Source organism: Cetorhinus maximus, chromosome 11 (genome assembly GCF_964194155.1).
Source record: "Cetorhinus maximus chromosome 11, sCetMax3.hap1.1, whole genome shotgun sequence".
Taxonomy (NCBI): domain Eukaryota; kingdom Metazoa; phylum Chordata; class Chondrichthyes; order Lamniformes; family Cetorhinidae; genus Cetorhinus; species Cetorhinus maximus.
The window spans coordinates 45,489,744-45,509,218 of NC_135889.1; the positions used below are offsets into that span (position 1 = coordinate 45,489,744).

A 19,475-nucleotide genomic window follows, 5' to 3' on the forward strand; every position below is an offset into this window, starting at 1 on the left:
CAGTCTGGGCAGTTTTGTCATTGTCTCTTAGAGAGTTCCAGTTTTTTTTTAATCCAGCCAGATTCGTCTTTAAATAGTACATCCTCATAACATTATGTCAAATAAAATGGTCCACAATTTCAGCACATATAGAAATTTAAACTACGGCTGCAAGGTAAAACCATCCTTTCATCACCACAATAAACTAGATTTCTCTAACTATACAGAATTATGTTTAAATATATTTTTGTATGTTATTTAGCATATACTATAACTAGTACAACCCATTGAAGCTTGTGTGACATAACACTCTGATTGATATCTTGCTTTATTTAGCAGACACTAACAGTCAATATTTCAGGCTAAATCAGTTAGTATGGCACAGCAGCAGCAGTCAGAAGATTACAAATTTTTACTGTATGTGTCCAAATATTTAGAGAAGTAAAAGAATACAACTTTGCTTGAATAGTGTACTCAAAGTTGAAAGTAGCGTGGCTGCTGTTGATGTTAACATGAACATTGCAAAAGATAGTTTTCACTCAGCTGCTCCATCTGAAATTACTTCTCCTGGGATTAGCACTGATGTTGTTGGAGCTGTGGTTGAATCTGTGCCGTTGAAGCTGAGATTGGTGGTATATTGCTGTTGAGGTTGGTAAAGTGTTGCTGTGCTGATGGAGTTCTGTTAAGGGTAGAATATTGGTGAAGTTGGTAGAGTATTGCTGAAATTGAATACCACTGAGTTTATCTGAGTTCTGTTGAGGTTAATAGAGTGTGACTGCAGCTAGAGGAATATTACTGAGAATAATACTATCACTAAAGCTAGATGAGTAAAAAAAATCCATGAGGTTTGTAGACATTTGCTGAGGTTGGTAGAGTATTAATAGATTTGAGAACCATGTAATTCAAGTTGGGAAACTATCATGGAAGTTAGTAAACTGTAACTGAGGTTGGTGGAGTTTTGCTGAAGTTGGAAGAACGTGTTACTGAATTTGGAAACTTGATGCTAAAGTTCCTACAATTATCATGAAATTGAGATAGTTGCCCTGATTGGTAAACTGTCTCTAGTGTTGGTAGGGTTACAGTGAGGTTGGTAAACTGTCTCTATCGGTAAGGTTAGAGGTTGGTAAACTGTCTCTATTGGTAAGGTTAGAGTGAGGTTGGTAAACTGTCTCTGATATTGGGAAGGTTACAGTCCAGGAAAATAGTGTCTATTGTTGCTAAGGTTACAGTGAGGCTGGTAAACTGTTTCTGGTATTGGTAGGTTTAGAGCGAGGTTGGTAAACTGTCTCGCATGTCGGTAAGATTATAGTGAGGTTGGTAAACAATCTCTGGTATTGGTAAGGTTATAATAAGGTTGATAAGCTGTCGTTGATGTTGGTAACATTACAGTGTGGTTAGTAAATTGTCTCTGGTATGGGTAAGGTTAGTATGAAGTTGGTAAGCTGTCTCTAGTGTTGGTAAGCTTAGTCAGGTTGGTAAACTATCTCATGTATGGGTAAGGTTATAGTGAGATTGGTAAACTCTGCTATTGGTGAGGTTAGTAAATTGGCTCTATTTGTAAGGTTACAGTTAGGTTGGTAAACTCCGAACGCTGCTATATTATTGAGACGCACCTGCTTTCGCTTCTTCTCTCGTCCGTTAATCACAAAAACCGCGAAGACTGGACGCCGTCTCCATGGCAACAAGGTGCCGACGCGCGGACCGTGAGCCTCAAGGCCTCGGCAGTGGGAGGGGTCTGAGCCGGCGGGTGGAGGTGGGAGGGGTCTGAGCCGGCGGGTGGAGGTGGGAGGGGTCCGAGCCGGCGGGTGGAGGTGGGAGGGGTCCGAGCCGGCGGGTGGAGGTGGGAGGGGTCCGAGCCGGCGGGTGGAGGTGGGAGGGGTCCGAGCCGGCGGGTGGAGGTGGGAGGGGTCTAAGCCGGCGGGTGGTGCTTGGGCCTAATGTTGCTGTGAATCGGTGTGTTGGCTCTGGAAGGTGAGTATTTCCTCTGGATACTGTAACTCTCAGTGATCAGTGTTGAATGGAGTTCAAAATTGTCTGCGGGGCGAGAGACAGGAATAACTGACCTCGAATGTTCATTACCAACTTCCCTTCTCCTGGCAGCCGCTGACTCGGTGTTGGTCCCTGGATGGTCAGTTCCTTCCTCCACAGTAACGCCGGACCGGATAGGGCCTCCGCCAGAAATGTCTTCACTGCAGTTTCTGCCATGGACTCGCTGGACGCTCAGTCCGCTCCAATAATTACAGGTTATTTTCCTCTGTCCACAAGCCTGGAACCTCTTTGTTTGGCAGCAGTATCCACCTTGGTCTTCTCCTGAGATCTCCACCATCACCATCTTCAAGAACGGATTCTATTCACTCCGAGGGATGTCAAGAAATAGCTCAGTGCATCCGATAACATACCGGCTATAGTACTGAAGATTTGTACTCCAGAACTAGTCACACCCCGAACCAAGCTGCTCCAGTACAGCTACAATACTGGCATCACAGTGTGGAAAATTGTTCAGGTATGTTCTGTCCAAAAAAAGGACAATTCCGATCCAGCCAATGACCACTCCCTCGGCCTATTAAAATAAAATAGCATTTGTATAACAGATTTCATGACCATTAGATGTCTCAAGGCGCTTTACAGCCAATGGAAGTACTTTGAAGTGCAGCCACTTTGTAACGTGGAAAATAAGGCAGCCTCTTTCCCCCCTTCCCCCAGCACAATTACTCTGTACTCATTCGATGTAATACAGGTAGTATGGCATCTTTGTGCTGCCTGTTCAATACCATAATTTTGGGGTGCAGCAAGCTCTAACCATGCTGTTAATTGACTGTATATATCAGCATGTATCGATACTTGGTAGTACTACTTAAAGTCAGCCATCACTGCTTAAAGCTAGCCTGCACCACTTAAAAGGGGAGATGCATTGTGGCTGGAGCACACCAGGTGCTAGGAATCCTTTTGTGAGCTGAGTCTAACCTGGTGGGGAGAAGAATGGCTGACCATGGGAGAGAATGGGTATCTAGGTTTTTTGATGCTGCATGGGAGGTCTTGATGGAGGAGGTAGAAAGGAGGGGTGACATTCACTATCCATAGGGGTCAAGAGGCCTTCCAGAGCAACAGTGAAAAGGCAATGGGAGCAGATATCTGCAGAGGTCAGCGCCAAGAATCAAGCCTCAAGGACCTGGATGCAGTGCCATGAACAGTTTAATGACCACTAGCCTCACACACTGCTGAAATCATTGTAACCCATCACTCACCTACCAACGATCTCTAACAATCAGGACTTGTACCTAACAAGCACATGCCTCACTTACGCTCAAAAACTTAGCACTGTTGTGAGGCTCAACCACATCTCACAGCTTGCACACACTGCCAGCTATTCAACCTTTAGGCCACATCACTCAAATATATAGCACAAAATTCACTGACACACTTTCCCCCGTCTTCCGGGAGAAGTTGGTGACAACCAAAGGCAGATGCATGCCTGCATCGTCTAACTCCAATGGGGGAGGTAGTGTTGGCCATTACTGGAAGGGCCATTGCTGAGCTGTGGACAGCAGCAGGGCTGAAATTTTTGAAGATGACTGTATCCTCAGTTCTAACCTTCCTTCCTTACACCCCACTTCCCCCTTTTTCCACAATCTCATCTGACTTAACTGCAGGTAATACAGCACTTACCTGCACCTCTCCCATTCCTGCACCGCTTCCTACCTTTGCACCTTTTTCCTTTCAGATATCCAAGAACTGAAACCTGGCCAGGCAGCGGATGAAGACCATAGAGAGTGTGATGTTGAAGTCTCACTGTCACTTGATTTCACACAGAAGAATAATCAGGTCAGATACTGAAACTTCACATATCTGCATATGATGAGACTTTGAAGACAAGTGCACTGCAGCCAGGGCAGGAGGCAAGGATAGCACAGGCGTTACACACAAGTTCTACTGCAGTGATCTCAGATGAGGGCTTTTATGGCTACAGAAGAAAACTGATGGAGGTACAGATATGCTTGCTGCGTTGGAAACCTGCCCGAAAGCCTGTGGTCAGTAATGAGGAGCATGGAAGACTCTGGCACCTACTTGACACAGGGCATTACACAAAGCTTGGAGCCCATCCTTTCCATGGAATTAGTGGCCAACTCCATTAACACACTGATGAATCTAACCATGATGCAGTGCCTGATGTCCAATGTCTCAGCTTCCATTTCAGACTACAGCTATCAAGACTACAGATAACAATTCAAAAGGTGTCACAGCAGCCCAGCAATCTGTCCTTCTGAGATGCCACCCTGGTAGTGGCAGTGGCTCAATGGAGAATGAATCTGCAGCTGTATCTCAAGATGACAGCATTTGTGCTCCCATTCTTTGCCATTCCATCCGCGGCCTTACTGTTGCCATCAGCCAGTGAACCCTGACTGCTGCCACCCATGCCAAGATTGTGCATTCTGAAGCCAGGCCTGTTAGGCCCAGAGCTACTTCAGGTCATCCTATAAGGCCATCTACAGTCTCCCACTGAAAGTCAGCAGCCTTTCACGAGGTATGCTAAAGTCACTGGAGTAGAACTGCATTGGAGTGCCAAGGCACACTGAAGATAGACACTAAAGGAATGCAAAAGACTGGTTAATTGATTTTGGTATGAAATATGGCATAATATTTAATTATTTGGAATAATTTGGATTGCAATGTTTGTATTGGGTTTGCTTCTATTTTTGCATTGTGACAGTGGGAAAGGTAAGGAGTGTGGGACTATTGGTGAATGTAGAATTGGTGTTGAAGTTATTGGTATTACACTTGAATTAGCTCTTCATGTACAGCCAGGCCCTGTTTAGGTTGCAGCCTCCCGTCTTCCTCCTTTTTTTGCTTCTTGCTGATCGGTGGTGGCAAGGGCTATCGCCTCATTCTGGCAAGGTTGTGCTGCATGCAACAGATCACCATGAGTCTTGAAACTTTCTCAGCTGAGTACTGCGAGGCTGCTTCAGAATGGTCCGGCGAGCAGAAACATTGTTTTGGCATGCCAATGGTCTGTTCAATCACATTTTCTGTGGCAGCAAAGCTTTAATTGAATGATGATGCACTCGTGTGTGTGAGTTGCGAACTGGAGTCATGCTCCATGGTTGTCAGCAGATAGCCCTTGTTGGCTAGTAGCCACCCTTTGGTTTGTCGGGTGGTTGAAATGCAGCTGGTAGATCAGACTGCCACAGAGTAAATGCCTTTTGACTAATGCAGAATACTGGACATGGACCTACAAAATTTGTGAACTGTGGTCACAAACCAGATGGATGCTGAGGGAGTGGAGTCCCTTTCAGTTCTGATATGTGGCAGTGTTGACAAGTGGCACCTGCAAAGCGATGTACCTGCACCATAGAGAAGACTTTGAACCTTGCAAATCCCAAACCTTCTTACATGCTCTGCCTGTTTCTTCCCGGCATGAGAAATTGAAATGAAATAGAGAGCTTCAGGGACCTCGTTTATGCAAACTTCAAGATGTTGCTTTTATTTCCAATACCAGCTTGAAGGAACCAGAAAAAAAATGTGCATAGCCATGGTCACTTATACTACCATGGGAAACATTTCCTTGCCCTGCTCTGGAGTTGAAGTTGTGGCTGCAGCAGGTTGTAGATTTCAGTGACAATCTCTTTAGTGAAGTATAGATGTCTTAAATAATTGGTTGTTGCTTATGTACAGGTAGAATAATTGCTTCCTGAATACCCTGACAGAAATGGCCTGCTTAGAGCCCTTTCCCCCCTCGTTTATGTCTTCCAGCAGTTTCTCCTGCGCTGTGTGATCTCTGCTTATTCTTCCAGTCATGCTCTATTCCAGGACGACGACTATTGGAACTAATGCATCCCTGTCTGGGAACAACTGGTTTGTGCATAAGCTTTGAAGTGCAAAAAATATTTCAGCAGCTGTCATCCAAATTTGAAAACAATATAAAAAGCAACAAAAACATGTAGAAATGTAGCAGCAGCCAGAAAAAAACAACCAGCAGCTATATTGTATTTGATGATCCCTTTAAAAAGCGGTGGTGGGTGTCCTTCCTGCCCCTTAACTGGTGTTCAACAGTGCAGGTTTAAGAGAGGAGATCAGCTGGAGCATGGAGCTCCAAAGTGGCAGCACTGGTATAAACTCAGTGATGCGTGCTGATTGACATCATATCTGTCTACTCTGCATACTTACAGAATACAGTAATTTCATGCATTAACCCCTTTACCAAGATGGCATTCAGCATACTTCATGTTAGAATTGTGGATGTATGCCACAAATGCAATTTTTGATCCCAAATAGCACTTGTACTACTGCACACAATTTCCCCCCGAAGAGCTTTAAAGGCGTTGTGATCATTTAGCTTCAAAGGACCACCAGCGTACAAATTCTATCAAAAAGTGCTTAAAGATTGCCTGTTGATGTTCATTTGCAGTGACTGGTTCTTTTTGCTTGAACCTCTTCTGTAAATCTTCATACTGCTTTTATTTTTGATAAATTTGATTTTTTTAATTCACCATATGAAATCTAAATCCTAGTAAATTTAAACAGGAGAATGTGTCCAATGTGGAGAATATTCTTATACTACTTTAAAATAGCAGTTTTGTCTTGGTATGACATCTATATATTAAGAATCAAATGATGGATTGCTTTTTGTATAGTTTAAAAATAACTATACAATCTTTATGCCTCCTTTGAAAAACTAATTTTTATATTAAATAGACAGAAGGTAAAATAGGATTTCAATATGTACAATAAGGCCAATATAGAATAAAACTCCAGAGTACTCCCTTAAGTAAAAGAAAATCCAGACATTGTTTCATATATTGGTAACATCACATAATGGCTAAGCTTTATCTATTTTTTTCTCCAGCAGGGTGTACTGTGTAGAAATTATTGAAATTATGAAGGCTATTATTCTGGCTGCTGGCTATGGTACAAGATTCAATCGTGATCTACAGAATGACACCAGTGGAGATTTCAAGCACCTCTGTGGCATCCCCAAGCCCCTTCTACCAGTAGGAAATAAGGCGCTTATCAGCCACTGGATGGCAGCAATGGAAAAAATCAACTCTATTGATGCAGTTTATGTTATTGTATGTTTAGATTTTGGTCTTTCCTTCAGAAAACTGCACAAGTTAAATTGCATGAAGTGCCTCCAAATTATGTCCTGGACTTGGATATACAAGGCATAATTTCAAAAATTGCAGATGACATAAAACTTGGAAATGTAGTAAGAAGTGAGAAGTATAATAGCAGACTTCAGGAGGACATAGACTGGTGAAGTTTAATGTGGAGGAGTGTAAAATGATTAATTTTAGTAGGAAAAAATGAGAGGCAATATAAACAAAGTGGTGTAATCTTAAAGGGGTGCAGTAACAGAGAGGCTGTGGACTTAACAGAGAGGAACAGAGTTCAGCCTGTGAAGATGGCAAGACAAATTGAGAAAGCTGTTAAAAGGGCATATTGTATCCTTAGCTTTATAGATGGAGACATAGAGTACAATTGCAAGTATGTTATATAAACAACTTTTACAAAACATTGGTTAGGTCTAAGCTGGAGTTTTATGTCAATTTCTGGGCACCATACATTAGGAAAGATGTCAAGGCCTTAGAGAGGGTGCAGAGGAGAGTTATGGGACGGTGCCAAGGATGAAAGTCTTCAATTACATGGCGAGGATAGGGGAACTAGGTTGTTTTGCTTAGATCAGAGAAGGTTAAAGGGGCAATTTGATAAAGGCATTCAAAATTTTGAATAAGGCTTTTGTAAAAGTAAATAAGGAGAAGCAGTTTCAAGTGGTAGAAGTCAGTAACTAGAGGACACAAATTATGGTATTTGGCAAAAGAACCAGAAGCGACATGAGATAAAAAGTTAAGCAGCAAATTGTTATGATTTGCAGTGCACTGTCTGAAAGGGTGGTTAAAGCAGTTTCAGTAATCATTTCCTAAAGAAAATTGGGTATATGCAGAGAAAGAGTTTGTAGGGCTTTGGGGAAAGATCAGTGGAGTGAGACAGATTGGATAGCTCTTTCAAAGAGCTTTGCACAGGCACACTGGTCCAAATGCCCTCATTCTGTGGTTTATCATTCTATGATTCTAATTGCTTCTCTATTTTACATATTTCATATAAAATTGTGACTGAAAACTTGGTGTGACAGTTTTTTTTGGTATGTTTATTGCTATTTGAAAACTTTCTGCTGGTGCTGAGAAATTGAACTTCTGTAGTTTTAATCTTTTTTCACTTTTTGACAAAAAAATTGTCAATTTTAAACAGCATATAACTCTCACGGTTATGTTAATAACCGCTAACTAACAGTAATCCTTGCAGACAAATGATCTCTATTCTACGAAGTTTGAAGACTGGGCAAAGGAATTCCAACTAGTTAAAGTTCTGAATGATGGATCAAGAAGCAATGAGGTAGGTGCCCAGAACTTCAGTAGCCCAGGTATATAATATATAAATCAGAACTATCCCTTTCACTAAGATTAGATCATTAGTAAAAATTACAGTTAATTTCCAGACACCGTTAAACTTCAGCTGGTTAACATTTTTATGGATAATTGCATTGTAAAAGTGCAGTATATTTGTTCTGAAAATGTAGTGACAGGGTATTTACAACGTGAAAAGCAAAATTCTTTATTAATAAAAGATCTGTTTGTGCTATTGTTCACTTTAGTTTCCAAGTTCGTTCCGTACTAGTCTACAGATAACACTGATAGAACATTACAAAACTGTAATAGCTCATGGTGTTCAGATTACTAAAATAAACTGAGATTGAACCATAGGCGGTTGATTGATGTCATTTGAGCCATCTATTAATACAGCCTTGAAACACATTCCTACATAGTATTTGAGTATTATTTCTTGATGCAAGAAATTGTGGTTTTATCACATGATTTGGTTTAATCTTACTGTTGGAAGTAACTGAATTTAGTAGGTGTGAGCCTATTAATTACTAAGTGTTAAAGAAGGATTTTTTTTGATTTGATGTAATGAAGTCAGTAATGCCGACCTAAGTCCTGGGTTCTTTCCAATAGTTGTATAAAGCAGCTGTAAATTTTAAGAACAATTTAGAAGGAATTTTGCTAAACCTCAATCAAAATTATTGTGCAGGAAACCTTTTCTCAAGGTCCTGGAGAGGAAAAGGTGGTGAGAAGGGTTGTTTCCATCTTTATAGAATTTTCATTTATTAGCTGACCAATATGCATTTAAAACTTGGAGAATAAGATAGTTTATATTTTTTTATATTCATTCATGGGATGTGGACGTAGCTGCTAGGCCAGATTTATTGCCCATCCCAAGTTGCCCTTTGAGAAGGTGGTGATGAGCTGCTTTCTTGAACTGCTGCAGTCCATGTAGTGCAGGTACACCCGCAGTGCTGTTAGGGAGAATTTTGACCAGGCAACAGTGAAGGAACGGCAATATACTTCCAAGTTGGGATGGTGAGTGGTTTGGAGGGGAACATATATTTTACACATACTTTACAGACAGAGTCATTTAAAGTTAAGTAAAAGCCATAATTCAGTGATCCGAACAGATTAAAAAAATACTTTTTCTCACCACAGGAACGGTTGGGTGCTATCGCTTGTCTTCAGCTTGCCATTACTCAGTTTAACATCAATGATCATGTATTGGTCCTAGGCGGGTAAGCAACAACATAGGTAGTAAAGGATATAAGCAGAATAGTGGTAAATATTTTAAAATAGGGCAAATTGGTTAATATATACAGTTTTAAGTTATAGATTGTAAAAAAGAAAATTGGTGCAGTAAATTAAAAACAAACTTTTAAATAGAAAGGATGTTCATTTTAAAATGAACTGTTCAGTTGCTTTAAGAAATTTCTCTGTAGCTCATGGGGGTAGTGAGCATTAACTGATAAATAAATTATCTGTAATAAATGATTCATAGAAAAAAATAAAGAATAATTAATCAAACTAAGACAATTTATTTTATATTATTTCTTCCCAGCTTATCTTGTAAAGAACTTGTCTGGTCTTTATCCCGATGTCTACAATATGCTTAACTTAAAAATGATACCCCTTCATCTGCTACCCTGAATTTACTTTTGTGTGTCATTATCATCTATTTTCCATTGTTTGTTCTCATTCTCCTCATTGATGTTTAGGTCATTTCTGGTGGTCACTACCTTTTGATTGATTTTGCAATTCCATAATGCTTTTAATGTAGAACAATTCCCAAGACGCTTCAGAAGCATAATCAAAAAATAAAAGGATGCAGAGGGAATATTTAGCTGGTACCAAAGGCTTAGTCAAACAGATGGATTTAAGGGTGATCTTAAAAAAAGGGAGGAAGTGGAATGGCAGAAATGAAGAGATATAACAGTTCAAGGGAGCAAATTCCAAAGACTGGGCCCCCAGGGATAACACAAACATATGAGTTAGGAGCAGGAGTAGACCATTCGGCCCCTTGAACCTGCTCCTCTATTCGATAAGATCATGGCTGCTCTGACTGTGGCCTCAGCTTTACGTCCTTTCTACCCCCTATACCCTTTGATTCCCTTGTCAGTCAAGAATCTATCTAACTCAACCTTGAAAATATTTAATGACCTTGCCTCTACCGCTCTCTGGGGAAGAGAATTCCACAGACTAACAACCCTCAGAGAAAAAAATTCTTCTCATCTCCGTCTTAAATGGGAGAGCCCTAATTTTTAAACTGTAGCTCCAAGTTCTTGTCTCTCCGTCAAGGGGAAACATTCTTTCAGCATCCACCCTGTCATGTCCCCTGCAGGATCTTATTTGTTTCAATAAGATCACACCTCATTCTAAACTCCAATGGATACAGGCTTAACCTTTCCTGATAAGACAATCCCTGCAATCCAGGAATCAGTCGAGTGAACTTACCCTGAACTGCTTCTAATGCATATATATCCTTTCTTAAATAAAGAGACCAAAAATGTACACAGTACTCTGGATGTGGTTTCACCAATGCTATGTACAAAGGTAGCAAAAATGTAATAAATGACAACGTTCTATTTGTCTTCCGAATTACTTGCTGTACCTGCATATTAACTTTTTGCGATTCCGGTGCCAGGACACCCATATCCCTCTACCGCAAAGTTGTGTAATCTCTCTTAATTTAAATAATATGCTACTTCTCTATTCTTCCTGCCAAAGTGGACAAATTCACAATCCCCCACATTATACTCCATCTGCCAATTTTTTTCCCCACTTACTTACCTATATCCCTTTGCAGACTCCTTATATCCTCTTCACCTCTCTTTGTGCCATAAGCAAATTTAGTAATTATACATTTGGTCCCTTCACTCAAGTCATTGATATATATTGTAAATAGTTCAGGCCCCAGAAGTGATCCCTGTGGCACTCTGTTCTTAACATCTTGCCAACCCAAAAAATAACACATTTATGCCTACTGTTTCCGGTTAGCTAACCAATCCTCTATCCATGCTAATGTTACCTTCTACACCATGAGAACTTATTTTGTGTAGTTACCTTCGATGTGGCACCTTGTCAAATGCTTTAAATGTCTGCCATTGCATCTCTGCTGATTTGTACCTTAACCTAATTTCCCAGTTCACCTCAGCCAGCTCTCTCTTCTTACCCTTTATAATTGCCTTTATTTAAGTTTAAAACACTAGTCTTAGACACACTGTTCTCTCCCTAAATCAAATGTGAAATTAAATCATGTTATTATCACTGCTACCTAGTCGTGCCTTTGCTATGAGGTTATTAATTAATCTTGTCTAACGCTACAACTACCAATGGTGGGCCATGCATAAGAAACCAGAGCCTGAGCAATAGAAGTGCAATTGTAGACAGGAAGGAGGTAAGAGATAGGGAAGGAAGAAGCAAAGATGGATTTATACACAGATACTGGAGGGAATGGGGGATCCACAGCAGGTCAGCAAAGACAGGTGTGATAGGTGAATTGGACTTGGTGAGTTAGGATACAAGTAGCAGAGCTTAGAATGAGCTGAAATTTTAAGTGTAGAAAATAGGAGAGCTTTGTTCAGCTTGGAGGTGACAAGGGCATACAATTGTAAATTGAACTTACCTTATTGAAAGAAATTCAAATAACTTATTGTATGTTTTGATAACCACTTTTGACAATATTTATTTTTCTCAGGGACACTCTGTTCTATGAAGACTTCAGCCTATCTGATGTCCTTGCACAATTTGCTGAGCTGCAGAGTATCCACAGTGACAGCAGTTTGGTTTTGTCTTACCTATGCAAAGATGAAGGTCAATCCAAAATTTATTACAAACGTCTTTTCTTTCTTGGACTGATCTTTGGGAAAAACAATCTAATGTAACCTCTCCTCTCAGCAGAAACTACAAAGTATGGCATTTTAGAAATTGATGAAGAGTTCCAAGTCACTGCATTTAAAGAAAAACCCAGCTGTACTGAAACAACATCTCGCAGAGCTGTAAGATTTTTACTTTTTCTTTGACATTCCTGGACCACATACTGTACCTTTTTCCTTTTTAAGATATGTCTAATATTGGAACATGTTCCTTCAAAAACATTACTTTATACTGAAGCAGGGTTTAGCTGTACTAAGGTAACTTATTGCTACATTTGATTTCTTTCAGGCAAATCGTTTATCACATTAAATACTATTAGTATTGAATAATATCAATCTAAACTAAGATTTCAGTACATACTTCAATTTTCTGTCTTCCAGTGCCCATGCTTCTATATATACTCAAAAAATACGGTTCCTTTGATTGCAAAATTTCTTCAAGAAAAGCAAGTAAGTGTTTGTTGGCAATTTTTTATTCTTTCATGGGATGTGGGCATTGCTGGCGAGGCAGCAATGTTCGGGACTGAGATAATTGACTTCCGACAACCACAACCATTTTCCTCTGCTAGGTATGACACCAACCAGTGCTTCCCATTGACTCCAGTTTTTCTAGGGCTCCTTGATGCCACACACAGTCAAATGCTGCCTTGATGTCAAGGACAATCACTGTCAGCTCACGTCACCTCTGGAGATCAGCTGTTTGGCCCATGTTTGGATCAAGGCTGTAATGGGGTCAGGTGCTGAGTGTCCCTGGTGCAACACAAACTGAGTGTCAGTGAGCAGGTTTTGCAGAGTAATTGCCGCTTGATCGCACTGTCAACAACACCTTCCATCACTTGTTGACGATTGAGAGTAGACTGAAAGGACAGTAATTGCCCGGGTTGGATTAGTTCTGCTTTTTGTGGACAGGATATCTGGGCAATTTTTCATATTGCTGGGTAGATGCCAGTGCCATAGCTGTGTTGGAATAGCTAGGTTAGGGACGCAGCTAGTTCTGGAGCACAAGTCTTCAGTACTGTTGCAGGAATGATGTCAGGTCCCATAGCCTTTGTAGTATCCAGTGCCTTCAGCTGTTTCTTGATATCACATGGAGTGAATCGAATTGGCTGAAAACTGGCATCTGTGATGCTGGGGACCTCAAGAGGAGCCCAAAATGGATCATCCACTTGGCACTTCTGGCTGAAGATGGTTGAAAATGCTTCAGCCTTTTATTTTGTACTGATATGCTGGTTGTTTAATTGTCTACCACCATTCACAACTGAATGTGGCAGTGCTACTTGGGTTATATCTGATCTGTTGGTTGTGGGATCACCTAGCTCTGTCTATCGCATGCTGTTTTTGCTGTTTGGCATGCAAGTAGTCCTGTGTTGTGGCTTCACCAGGTTGACACCTCATTTTTGGGTATACCTGGTGCTGCTTGTGGCACGCCCTCCTGCACTCTTCCTTGAACTAGGGTTGATCCCTCTGCTTGATGTTAATGGTAGAGTGGGAGATATGCTAGGCCATGAGGTTACAGATTGTGGTTGTATACAATTCTACTGCTGGTGGCCGACAGAACCTCATTCCTGCCCCATTTTGAGTTGCTAGATCTGTTGAAATCTATCCCATTTAGCACGGAGGTAGTGCCACACAATACAATGGAGGGTCTCCTCAATGTAAAGACAGGACTTCATCTCTACCAGTACTCTGTGGTATTTACTCCTAATGATACTGTCATGGAGAAATGTATCTGCAACAGATAGATTGGTGAGGACAAGGTGAAGTAGGTTCTTCCTCCTTGCTGATTCCCTCACCACCTGCCGCAGGTCCAGCTGTGTCCTTTAGGACTCTGCCAGGTTGGTCAGTGGTGGTGTTACTGAGCTACTATTGGTAATGGACATTGAAGTCCCCTACCCAGAGTACATTTTGTGCCCTTGCCCTCCTCGGTGCATCTCCCAAATGGTGTTCAACATGAAGGAGTACTGATTCATCAGCTGGATGAAGGTGCAGTAGGTGGTAATCAGCAGGAGGTTTCCTTGCCCAGTTTTGACCTGATGCCATGACACTTGATGGGATCTGGTGTCAATGTTGAGGACCCCCAGGGCAAAATCCCTCCCTGTGCCACTGTGCCATCATCTCTGGTGAGTCTGCCCTGCTGGTGGGACAGGCCATACTCAGCCATTGTGATGGTGGTGTCTGGGACATTGTAAGGTATGATTCCATGAGTATGACTATGTCAGGCTGTTGCTTGACTAGCCTGTAGGACAGCTTTCCCAGTTTTGGCACAAGCTCCCAGATCTTCATAAGGACTTTGCAGGATCGACAGGGCTGGGTGTGTCATTGCTATTTCAACAATTTAAGTTAAACTCTGCTCAAAAGAAAAGCCTAATTAGTTTAAGTATTGGTACAACTAGATTAAGATTGAAAACATCAGGAACAATTAGCAATTGATGAATAATTGTGTCATGGTCCATTTGTTTATTAATTCAGCATGTAAGCATTTTATGTAAATTAGAATTGCCTACATTATTCTACTGTCACATTTGTAGGATTAACTAATAGATTATGTATACTTTTGATCAATATTTTGTATTTAAATGTTCTGCTTTAATTTGGACTTCCACAGCATGAATGCATATGGAAACAAAGAACTTGCATTATGTAGCATCTTTAATATACACAGTGGGCTGTAACTTCCAAGCCCCTGGGCAGTGTATCTGGGGGATACTCCAAAGATGTGCTGGGAAACCTCTCCTCCCCCCACCAAAGTTCTCAGGTAAGGATTGCATGGCAATTGCCCGGGAAGTTCAGACTTCCTTCGGGCAATTGCCCTGCACTGGGAATCATCCGAAAATGCAATTTAGATCAAAAACTTCAGATGGTTCCGACTGTGTTACAGCAATAGTTACCCAGAAAACGCTAGAAGAATTAAAACTTCTTATAGCTTCTGGGTAACTATTGTACTAACCTGCCCTCCTCCATTTCCAACTCCTAATTCTTGCCCCTCCTCCCCCAGGCCTGACTCCCAACTCTCTCCTGCCCCACCCCCAAGATCCCCCTAGTCCCCTCCAGGTAAGTAATTTTGAGCAGAGCGGCAATCCAACTCAATTGCCACTCCACTGGAAGTTATGGCTCAGCATGTTTCAGATGCTTCACTAGAAATTAATTACTTTTGAAATGTAGCCACTGTTGTAATATAGGTAGGTTAGACTATATTGGAATTATATAATTGAAGAACATGTGCTGCATATTGCTTTTAGATTTAGCATACTGGTGACACCCGCATAAATTCATCCAATTGACCAATGTACTATTTTCCATTCATACACTTTCCTTGAAACAATATAGCAGTATCTATTTCAACAGCTTATATAAATACTATTCTAAAAAAAGGTTTATTTTTGATAGAATTCACCATTGGAAGAGAAGGATGCACCTGGCAATTTCTTATGTTGGATCCATTCAAGGTGAGAGAGAGTTCCTTGAAGCAATCATTTTACTTTTAATTTTATTCCATATACTGTTTATTTTCTTTTCCTATTGCAGGAAACCAGTGTTTGTTCATCACATAAGTGGTCGATTTGATGTTGGAAATCTTCCATCTTATATCGACTGTACCAAATATTTCCAGAAGTATAGTGATTCATAATGATTGGAAAACTGCTAGTCATTCAAATCAATGTTTTTAAAGACTTGTGGTGAATTGGCTTTGTATGGTATCTGTACTCATTTCCTTTTTGTTAATACTTCTCAAGATGAGCTAGTTAATAGTGAAAACAATGCAAAATTTCTGTCACCATGCATTTAATTCACAATATCCTATGGAAATATAAGGTCCTGAATTACTGCTTTTAAAAATAAATTTCTATTACAGTAGGATTGAATGTACACTAACAAGCAATATACAGCTGTAGACTTCTCATCTTGCTTAAATTGAAACTGGCATGTATTTCATTCAGTAGATCAGTGACAGTACAGTTACAACATATGAGGCAGTCTCATTAAGAAAATGACCCCACAAAAGTTCAGGTACAGCATGGTTCTACAAGAAATACAAATTTTTTGAATGATAATGCAGCCACAAGGTGTCTGGAAATCAAGTCAGTCATTTATATGGCAGTTTCTTTAGGAAATACGCTAAAATGGTGAAGTCAGATTTTCTTGCATTTGCAATTCAGTGGTCATATGCTTCATATTGATGATATTGCTCCAGCATAGAACCCAAACGTGACAGACAGAAAGAGACTATTCAGTGCTTTAAATTTATAACTATTAGAAGTCAGGATGTCAAAGTTTCAGTGTAACTATATATGTTTGAAAAAAAAATCAAGCTTTTTAAAAATTGTAATTATGAAATTACTTGAACTGAGGTGTTTAAATTTTGGCAATGATTACATGCTTTTTGACATCAATGCTAGTATTTTTAAAATTAAGATCACTCTTTGTAAACTTGTGTAGTTGAATTGAGTGGAGGAATTCTGAAACAGGTTTGTTGCGCCAAACCAACAAAGTTAATTTTCTTTCTAATGTTAAGTAATCTTTTGTATCAAACAAACCAAGCAGGTTTGGAAATTAAACCTTCGGGAATGAACTGTACCTCAACTATTTCAATAAAATGAAATACATTTTACCGCTATTCAACATACAAAGTAGTACAATGCAAGTACCTATAGTTTTGCAGTTATGAATAACATGTATGGGTCAATGTCATCAAGATTCAAGGCAAAAATACTTAAAAAGAGCAGACAGAACTCTAATGCGGTATTAATGTTCTTATTACTATTTTCCCTCCAGTATCTATTTGGCATTGAAGCAAGTAAAACTTGGGGATCTTTATTTTAGTAACGTTTACAGTGCATTTAGTTGCAATTTTGTTATTAGTTATAGTAATTATTGCTGAAAAGAGAGACAAGTGCAAGACGAAAAGCTTCAGCAACACACCTCAGCATCATACCAGGACAAACACAAGAATGCCAAATTTCAGGCAATTTACACTACAGGAGAAAAGGGTGCTGATTGGCAAGTTGACACAGATTGGCCGAGGCGTTTCATGGAAAAAGCAACGGGGAACCTTAGGCAATCCAGCTCCCAGGTAATTCAGAAAAGGTGCAAGGCTTGAACAAAATCCTTTAGTTTGCAACTAACGGGTCCCTACATATGAATGTATGTCACTTCTAGCAAATGAACCATATTACGAGCTTGACTAATTATCTTAAATTGGTTGTTAGTGTAGCTGTTAGCACACTCAGGATTGTTCAGCGTATGCTTGTTGCCTAGTCATGGAATCACATCTAACTGTAGACATTTTGTTTTGAGTTTTGCAAGTGCAGGCTGGTTGAGTACAGTCTCTACTCTGCCTATTATGGGCAACAAGCTTGAAGGAAAAATAGAATGCAAAGCTACCATTGGCTATCTTGATCAGCTCATTGTTCGTTGTGTATCATGCAAACTCGCAAATGGTCCATAGGCCGCCACTTTGGACCCGAAAAGTGCCCGCTCTACCTCAAATTGGAAAGATGATGTATCTCAAAATTTTGAACAACAGGTTAAGCAAGCCGTTTGATGTTGCTACTATGCAGTGGCTACATGAGAGCTTTTTTCCACTAATGGGATGCTGTCAGTTCTGCCTAACATACAATTGAGCAACATTGTGTATACGTTTCACTGCAGGTGCGATGCCAGGTATCTAGGCCATAGCCCCCAACAACTGAATCAAACAACATGTTCCTTTGGTTTTTTTGTGATGGGCAGAATACAGCCCATACTCAGCCAGCCCGTGCTTGCAAAACCCAAAAACATCTACTTTCAGATGTGGTTCCATGATTGAGCAGCAGTTGCTGAACAATCCTGAGTGTGCTAATAGCTACACTAACAACCAATTTAAGATAATTAGCTGAGCTCATAACGTGGCTCATTTACACTTGCTAAAAGTGATATATTCATACATAGGGACCCATTCTCTACAAACAAAAAGCATATGTTCAAGCCATGCGCCTTTTTATGAATTACTCAGGAGCTTGGAGAGCCTATAGCTCCCTGTTGCCTTCTCCATGGCAATGCTTGGCCAATCAGGCTTGCCAACCAATCAGCATCCTTTTCTCCTGTAGTATAAATTGTTTGACCATTTTACAATTGATATTCTTGCATTTGCCCTGTTGAGCACAAGATGAAAAGTTTTGCCAACACATCTCTCTTTTCAGCATTATCTAAGTTCTACTACCAAGCGACTGTTTATATTATTTATTTTAGAAAATCTTTTCAAATCACCAAGCAGCAAGAGGCCTAGCAATTCATACTTTCAGCCCTTTACTACAGACTACTAACCAAATCCTATTGACAAGTGTATTTCCTGTAGATCATTTATAACATAATTTCAGAACAAGTGCAAGAAACTTACATTTCCTTGTGATATTTAAACTACTATTTGCACTGAGATTCTAAGAACTAAAACAAAGATGTTAGCAGTTTAACACTATTTGGAGTACTGAATACATTTGTGGAGGCCTAGGGTAAATTCTGCAGGATCTCTTGAAACTAAACTTGAAATAAGAAGCTTTACCGCATAAGAGTAAGATATCAATTGTATTAAAAGATACCGTGGCGGAATCTTGTGCTCTGCACTGTGGTCAGTTTGGTGGCAGAGGACATTTAATCTGGGGGGGGGGTTTGGGTCAGGGGGGAGGGTCTCTCATTCAAAGGCACTGAGTGGCAGATTGAGGGATCTGGGTGCCGCTGAGAGCTATCCCCCTGCCCTTACTGCTGACCCCCACCACATGACCCTTCTGCTGCCATCACTTACCTGGTGATCTTAGGCCTTGGGCAGATCTAGTACTGGCAGCAACCACTGCCCCTTCAGTAGTGGCATCATGGAGTGAAGAGCTGCTGGCTGCTGATTAGCAGCTCTCGGTGGGCAGGACTTATGCCCCTGGGGTCCTTGATCCTGTGTCCCTCTGCAGCCCAGTTAGGTGCCTGAATGACACTTAATTTAGCAGGCCTTCCTGAAAAGAGGCAATACAGGGCTCACACTGGCTCTCCAGACTTTGGGCGAGACCCCCATCACCTCCATACCAGTTTTCAATAGGGATACCTGAACCATATTCAAGTTGTATATTCTGGGTTTACTGGGGTACTCTGTTGCTAATATAATCAAAATACTGAGCTATCTTTAAGAGACAATGGGCAGTAACCTCCAACTAGCGTCGGAAAGTGCTGGCCTGCAGAAATTAGAAGAAATAAATACCTGCTTACTTGGTCTTGAAAATAACAA

General features: G+C 40.6%; 1 protein-coding gene across 6 annotated transcripts; it reads left to right on the forward strand.

Annotated features, from left to right (window-relative positions):
* The first annotated feature begins 1,931 nt into the window (after positions 1-1,931).
* LOC144686557 (uncharacterized) lies at positions 1,932-16,844 on the forward strand. 6 transcript variants are annotated; one of them, XM_078551891.1, is made up of 10 exons: positions 2,239-2,482; positions 3,701-3,801; positions 6,821-7,043; positions 8,275-8,364; positions 9,513-9,592; positions 12,052-12,167; positions 12,255-12,352; positions 12,611-12,679; positions 15,617-15,675; positions 15,755-16,844. In XM_078551891.1, exons 2-10 carry the CDS (start codon positions 3,734-3,736, stop codon positions 15,855-15,857), a joined length of 906 nt encoding a protein of 301 aa, XP_078408017.1. In that variant the 5' UTR covers positions 2,239-2,482; positions 3,701-3,733; the 3' UTR covers positions 15,858-16,844. The 6 variants fall into 6 exon arrangements, with proteins under 6 accessions (XP_078408021.1, XP_078408017.1, XP_078408018.1 ...); XM_078551892.1 differs by having other exon boundaries at positions 6,824-7,043; XM_078551895.1 differs by lacking the exons at positions 2,239-2,482; positions 3,701-3,801 and adding an exon at positions 1,932-1,950.
* The last annotated feature ends 2,631 nt before the right edge of the window (positions 16,845-19,475 follow it).

Excerpts from the sequence above, each read along its gene's own strand:
- LOC144686557 (XM_078551891.1), top strand. The coding sequence starts at position 3,734 with ATGAAGACCATAGAGAGTGTGATGTTGAAGTCTCACTGTCACTTGATT. Across the intron at positions 3,802-6,820 it reads TCACACAGAAGAATAATCAG|CAGGGTGTACTGTGTAGAAA; the intron begins GTCAGATACTGA and ends TTTTTTCTCCAG. Across the intron at positions 15,676-15,754 it reads TTATGTTGGATCCATTCAAG|GAAACCAGTGTTTGTTCATC; the intron begins GTGAGAGAGAGT and ends TTCCTATTGCAG.